At 48.7% G+C, this 7,500-nt stretch overlaps 1 protein-coding gene across 1 annotated transcript in view; it reads left to right on the top strand.

The window, feature by feature from the left end:
- Positions 1–6,022: 6,022 nt before the first annotated feature.
- Positions 6,023–7,500, top strand: part of LOC145418300 (thyroid transcription factor 1-like) — a 55,465-nt gene continuing 53,987 nt past the window's right edge. Inside the window, exons 1-2 of the mRNA XM_080286741.1 lie at positions 6,023–6,188; positions 6,315–6,527. Of these exons, the coding sequence (XP_080142867.1) occupies positions 6,023–6,188; positions 6,315–6,527 (379 nt within the window). The remainder of the gene's footprint in view (positions 6,189–6,314; positions 6,528–7,500) is intronic.

Genomic DNA, 7,500 nt, shown 5'->3' with positions numbered 1-7,500 from the left:
CACTCTGGCACATCCTGTATTAAACTGCCTTCTTTTCTGTATATGTGCCCCAGCCATTCCCTCGGCCTACCTCTGCCTGCTACCAATATTTAACCAAATGACACTAATTATATACTATTAGGAAACATGAAACTCTAGTTACTGTGAGTGATGTGAGCACCTAGAGTAGCTGGAAGAAGCAGTGGCGTCTATGTTAATCATTAATCTCGTTAATCTGCATCATAGCCGCGAAAGGGAGGGCTTTTTATCACTGCAGTACGTGGGGCGAAAATCATCAATAAATGTTAAGTATTGCGACCTTGAGTACCGATGATGTAGGGGTAACTATGGCGGTGTGAGGAAAGTGGATTTAGGGATTACTGTGGATTTTTTGTTGTTGAATTATTTGAAAGTTGGGTTTTCTGATGCGTAGAGTTTATGATGTACAGGCGGCGGCATATAGACCTGATACAGCGTTAGTGAGTGTGTGTGTGTGTGTGTGTGTGTGTGTGTGTGTGTGTAGCAGAGGCATGTTATTTCGTACGCTTGACAGCCGTGATGGAGAGGATGGAGAGCGAGAGACTAACTAGGAGAGTGTATGTGAGTGAGGTGGAAAGGGGGAGAGGGAGGGGGAGGCCGAGGATGAGGTGGAAGGGAGGAGAAGGAGGGGGAAGCTGAGGATGAGATGGAGGGATGGGGTGGAGAGGTATAGGAGAGAGGGGGGGGTGAATTGGGAGCAGGGCAGTGAAATGGCGGGGGACAGGGTGACGTGGAGACGATTTGTTTGTGGCCACCCATCAAGGGATTAAGGCGTCTGGCAGTAGATAGACAGATAGATAGATAGATAGGATTGATATAGAGATAGATAGATAAATAGACACTGTACCAGGTGTGTGTGGAGCCAAATGTATATGGATCTTTACATGTACAGTCTATTGCAAAAATTTCGTCCCTCCTGACCGCCTCTCTCTCTCTCTCTCTCTCTTTCTCTCTCGTGTGGTACGGAGACGGCGTAAACAAATATTAGAGAGAGAGAGAGAGAGAGAGAGAGAGAGAGAGAGAGAGAGAGAGAGAGAGAGATTGAATAGTTGAGTGAGGCGAGTGACAGACTGATGGATAGATTGAGAGAGAGAGAGAGAGAGAGAGAGAGAGAGAGAGAGAGAGAGAGAGAGAGAGAGAGAAGGGGAGCGAGTAATAAAATGTGACCAAGAGGAGAGGGGAGGGAGAGGAGGAGGGGGAGGGAGGAAGGGAGGAAAGGTGAGGTGTGTAGGGGAGAGAGAGAGGGAGAGAGAGAGAGAGAGAGAGAGTGAGATAGAGAAATTTGGCACAGAGGGGGTAAAGAAAGAGAGACAGTTAGACAAAGCTAAACAAAGCGCGAGCGAGAGAGAGAGAGAGAGAGAGAGAGAGAGAGAGAGAGAGAGAGAGAGAAACGTGGCACAGAAAATGGCTCAAGAAACAAAGAATTCGTAGGATATGTGCACGTAATGGCCACGGAAAAATGGAGAGAGAGAGAGAGAGGGAGAGAGAGAGAGAGAGAGAGAGATGGACAGACAGACAGACGTAGATAGACTGAAAGCAGATGGATAGTTCGAGAGAGAGAGAGAGAGAGAGAGAGAGAGAGACGGACAGACAGACGTAGATAGACTGAAAGCAGATGGATAGTTTGAAAGAGAGAAAGAGAGAGAGAGAGAGAGAGAGAGAGAGAGAGAGAGAGACAGACAGACAGACAGACGTAGATAGACTGAAAGCAGATGGATAGTTTGAGAGAGAGAGAGAGAGAGAGAGAGAGAGAGAGAGAGAGAGAGAGAGAGAGAGTAGCAGCAGGGGGGGGGGTGTAACGGTGGGTTCCTCTCGCTTCACTTCCCCCTTTGTCACCGCCCCCCCCCCCCGCCAGGACCCCCCCCCTACGGCAGTTTAATAGTGAGGTTATACAGACGCTACACACTGCCTCACACTACCTCACACTGCTGCAGGAGGCGCTGGAGGCCGCTAGAGTGAAGTTAGAGTGAGTCTGAGTGAAGTTAGACGAGTTAGATTTAGATCGGGCATGAGTTCAAGGGGCGGTTTAGAGAAGAGTGAAGGGGGGAAATATTTAGCATGTAGGCAAGAGGAATCCTGTGAGGCAGTCAGAGTGAGGTAGAGTGAGGCAGAGGGGAGGTTTTAGTGTGTGGGTTCAAGGATTGGCCTGAGAGTGAGACAGAGTGAAGAGGTCGATTAGAGAGAAGGAAAGACTGGGTGAATTTGGGAAAGGGTGCTGGAGGTATGTTGAGAGAGATAGAGTGAGTGAGAGAGAGAGGGGGATTAGAGTGAGGGCTGCAAGGCTGGTTAAAGAGAGAGTGAAGTGGCGTGCGTGTGGGGTGCTGGTGAGGATTTACCATTTACGTTGTAGGGACAATTTAAGAAAGAGGGAAGTAGCGTGCGTCAGAGTGAGAGAGAGGAAGTTAGCACAGAAGGACAAGGGTGCGTGCAGAAAGTCAGAGTGAGGCGGCGTGCGTGTGGGGTTTGGTTGGGGGGGGGGGAAGTTGGGGTTAAGGAGTGAAGATGGTTTAAGAAGCAGTGGGTTGGTGGGGGTTGGTGGGGAAGGGTTTGTGTTGGAGGGATGGTTTAATTTGGCGTGGGTTGGCGGGGAAATATTGGGTTTACGTTGGAGGGATGGTTTAATTTGGCTTGGAGCTGGTGGGGAAGGGTTTACGTTGAAGGGGTGGTTTGATTTGGCGTGGGTTGGTCGGGGTTGGTGGGGAAATTTTGGGTTTACGTTGGAGGGATGGTTTAATTTGGCGTCCCCTAGCATGGTCCCCTCTGTGTAATGTAATATTAATGCAGAGGGGGCCCCAACGTCTCTCCATTCTGCTCTTTTCGTCTGTAAAACACTCTCTTTTCAGTTTAGTATTCGTTCTTTTTCCCTCTCATTGTTATTTCTCACAGCGAAGCCCGCAGTGAGTTCACAAATATTCCAAATCTATGGACCAATCTCGAGTAGGTAGGCACTCGAGCCCGGCCAATCATATTAAGTGTTTCCGCTCTAGCTATTGATTGGTTGGATTTGACTTTGAGGGATTCTGGCGGCCGTGGATTGGCGCCCCGCGGGACTAGCGCCGCCCCACCGCCGCATCCCGCGCCGTGATAGGCTTGCTTCGGCGACGGCCCCGCCCCCAGACGGCAAGATGTAAAGTTGAGTTGGTTAGGAAAATGTCGGAAGGGGCAGAGTGCTCTCCAATCTCCACTAGCCATCAAGTCTGTGCTATCATATTACTGCAAGCCAGATCTAAGCTCATTTGCCGGTTCTCACGGGGCATTAGCTGTAACGAGCCCTCCGGTAAAAACCAAGGAGATTCACGTGTCCCGAGAAGAAAGAGTTGTCCCCCCACGCCGCAGGAGTCGCAGCCGCAGCCGCAAGAGAGCGCTCCCGGGGGCGAAGAGTAAGAGTGTTGAGGCCCCCTTGTGACTCCAGACTTTTATCGGTGTAACTCTTGACCTGAAGGTGGCCTACGAGTGCCGCCAAGTGCTATCGAGCCCGTGATCTATATCTTTGGCGCAAATGAGGGGCTTTGGCGCTCTCTCTGCCACACTTCCGCGTTCCCCGGCCCTGTCTTTGGCGCCAAATAGTGACTGTGGCGTTCTTTCTTTGCCGCACGCCCGCCTTCTGTGTGATTCATATCTTTGGCGCCAATAAGAGGGAGCTTTGGCGGGTTCTAGCTCTCTCTCTGCCACACTTCCGCGTTCCCCCATCCTTGTCTTTGGCGGCAAATAGTGACTGTGGCGTTCTTTCTCTGCCATACACCCGCCCTCAATAATCTGTGGCCCAAGCAGGAAGATTTTACGCTCTCTTCTGCAGTTCCGTCTCCGACAGTGAATCTCTGCACCGCCAATGAATGACTGTGGCTTTGTTTCAGTGCCGCACGACCAACCGCAAGTGTGATTCATACCTTTGGCACCTTAATGAGCTGTGGAACTCTATGTCACACTCCCGTCATGAACTGTGAATACCTTTGTCGCCAGTGAGACAAAACCCTGACGCTCTGAGGCTCTCTCGGTCTGTGAATATCTTTGGCGCTCTCTACCGCATTCCCGCCATCGACTGTGGACCTCTCTGGCGCTAATGAGTGACTGTGGCTTTGTTTCTCTGCCGCACACACGCCGTACCTTGTGATCCAAGTCTTTGTCGCCACAGAGCAGTGAATATCGGTGTCTCCGCCAACCATTGCGATCCGTAAGTCTTTCCGGGCATGCAGTTAGGATCTGTGACTATCTGTACCGCACGAACTGGCGCCAAATGAGGATCTGTGGCCGTCTTTGTCCCACCCACGCCTTCCGCCCGACTCTGCCGCATCATCGATCAAACCCAAGTGACCCTTGACTTTGAACAAAACCAAGACAACTCAAGACTCGGTATCTCTGTCGCGAATGAAGGGTCTGTGGCGCTCTCTCTGCCGCTCTTACCACCGCTGGTCTGTGTCTCATCGATTGACCTAAGGAGATTCTTGAACAGTACTTAATCTCCCCAGGGCGCTTAACCACAGTGCTCATTAACAGTTTTTGAGGGAGACAGGGAGACAAATATTTTCTTAAACTCCCTGAGGCGCTTAACCACAGTCCTCATTAACATTTTTTGAGGGAGACAGGGCGATTAAGTATTTTGCCTCCTCAGGGCGCTTAACTACAGTTCTCATTCAACATTTTGGACCAAGACTCACTGGTACTTATCAGTTTCTTCTTACCTACTTATTTTCTTCTCATCTACGGTTGGACACAGTGCACCTTCACCGTACCGAGCAAGACTGCGGGTGTTTCACGATCGCTGTCACCGTAGAAGGGGAAAGAGGAGAAAGAGGGCTGGAATAATTGCGTATCAACTGTGCGAGGGGAAATGAAGCCAGTTAATTTTTCTATGTGACAATTTTCCCCAAGCATATGATAACAATTGACTTATTTATGCATTTATCTAAGTGACAGTTTTCCCCAAGCATATGATAACAATTGACTTATTTATGCATTTTTCGAAGTGACAGTTTTCCCCAAGCATATGATAACAATTGACTTATTTATGCATTTTTCTAAGTGACAGTTTTCCCCAAGCTTATGATAATAATTGATTTTTTTATGCAAAGAAGAAAGAACCAAAGGACGGAGGACAATTAATTTTTCTAAGTGACAGTTTTCCCCAAGCGTATGATAAGAATTGATTTATTTTATGCAAAGAGGAAAGGACCAAGGGACGGAAGACAATTATTCCAGGTGACAATTTTCCCCTTGAATACGTTAACCATTGACTTATTTATTTAAAGAAAAAAGAAACAAAGGCTGATAAAAAAAAAAAAGGGAAAACTAGAGAAAAGAGAGAGACGGAAGAGCCAAGTCCCAAATATTTCCAGTGAGTGAAACCAACTTTGTCTTAAACTCTGATCGGCAATGAGACAAGTGAGATTAGAGATACTGAGATAAGTGAGACTGGGATCGTGTTAAGGGAAAACTCACTCTGTCTCGTAGTCTGACCGGCGCTGAAGAGAAGTGAGATTAGGATCAGAGATAAGGGAGAAAAACGGACCTGAGAAGGGAGATTAGGGAGAAGGGAGATCAGGGTGAGAACAGACTTTGCCCCCTGCTCTGATCGGCGAGACAAACTTGGTCGTGAACGCTGATCGGCGCTGAGAGAGAGAGTGAGATTAGGATCAGTTGGGGTGAACGCACTTTGTCTGCCAGTCTGATCGGCGCCACCAGTGAAGTGAAATTAGAAAAGAAAGGGGAGAAACGAACTTGGCCCAAAACTCTGATCGGCGCTGAAGGAAGTGTAAGAAGCGAACTTTATCTAGGAGTCTGACCGGCGCTGAAGGAAGGGTGAGAGACGGACTGTAGCCACGAGTCTGACCGGCGCTGAAGGAAGGGTGAGAGACGGACTGTAGCCACGAGTCTGACCGGCGAGGGAAGTGTAAGAAGCGAGCTTTATCTAGGAGTTTGACCGGCGCTGAAAGAAGGGTGAGAGACGGACTGTAGCCACGAGTCTGACCGGCGGTGTGAGGGGGGGGCCATGATGGGTGCTTAGGACATGAGCGGAAGCCCCAGGTCGAGCCAGCCCTTCTCCGTCACCTCCCTCCTTAGCCCCCTGGACACGCTGGCTTCTACCGTAGACGTAGCAGCAGTGGCAGCAGCAGTGGCAGCAGGGAGGGGCTCCAGCGGTAGTAGCAGTAACAGCAGCGCCTCCTTAGTTCCAGGCAGCGCTTCCTTAGTTCCAGGCAGTGGCGCCCTTGTTCCAGGCAGTGGGGGATTGGTTCCAGGCAGCTCTTCCTTCAGTAGCGGTACCTTTGGCGGTGGTGCCTTAGGAAGCGGCGCCGCCTTAGGGAGTGGCGCCCTTGGGATTTCCGCGTCTCCCTCAGCGTCAGACTTCGCCGCCGCCGCCATGCAGAACCCCTACGGCGTGGCTCCGATGGCCCACATGGCGCAATTCGGCACCCACTCCACCTACCAGTACTGCAACACCGACCTTTCCCACTACGCGGCTCCCGCCACAGCCTCATGGTACGGCACCTCAACCTCCGACCCCAGATTCGCAAGTAAGTCGATGTGTGCAGGCCTTGGGTTCCTTCTTTCTTGCATTAAAAAAAAATTGTGTTACTCTTTCTATTGATCCTGTAGTTTCTCTTGAAGTTACTCTCTAGTTTGTGGGTTACTCTCTTGGTTACTCTTTTACTTGCTCTCTTTGTTACTCTTGTGGTTACTTGCTGTCTTTGTTACTCTTGCAGTTTCTCTTTAAGTTACTCTCTATATTAATTTGTGGGTTACTCTCTACTCTCTTCCTACTCTTTGCGTTAGTATTTTGGTTACTCTATCTTTAGGTAATACTCTTTAGATTACTCTCTTACTCTATCTTTAGGTAATACTCTTTAGATTACTCTCTTACTCTCTTCGTTACTCTGTTACTCTCTTCGTTACTCTCTTACTCTCTTCGTTACCCTGTTACTCTCTGCGTTCCTTTCTTTGTTACTCATCGTTACTCTCTTTCTCTTTAATACTCTCTTCGTTACTCCCTTACTCTCTTCGTTACCCTGTTACTCTCTTCGTTACCCTGTTACTCTCTGCGTTACTTTCTTTGTTACTCATCGTTACTCTCTTTCTCTTTAATACTCTCTTCGTTACTCTCTTACTCTCTTCGTTACCCTGTTACTCTCTGCGTTACTTTGTTACTCATCGTTACTCTCTTTCTCTTTAATACTCTCTTCGTTACTCTCTTACTCTCTTCGTTACTCTGTTGCTCTCTACGTTACTCTCTTTGTTACTCTTTTGGTTACTCTCTTGCATGCGTATTACCCTGTCAGTGTAGGTTACGTAACATATCATAATTAGTGATTTATTCTGTTTTGCAAGGAGAGAGAGAGAGAGAGAGAGAGAGAGAGAGAGAGAGAGAGAGAGAGAGAGAGAGAGAGATTTGAGTTAATTTCCCTCATATCAGTAATTGTATCCCCACGGTCATTTGCTGCTCCTTAACACCTCTTCCATAGCGATTTATTTTTGGACATGGCTGGTTAA

Source organism: Coenobita brevimanus, chromosome 113, assembly GCF_032717465.1.
Source record: "Coenobita brevimanus isolate Jiangsu-jjx chromosome 113, ASM3271746v2, whole genome shotgun sequence".
NCBI lineage: Eukaryota > Metazoa > Arthropoda > Malacostraca > Decapoda > Coenobitidae > Coenobita > Coenobita brevimanus.
This window is presented reverse-complemented; position numbering and strand designations above follow the sequence as displayed.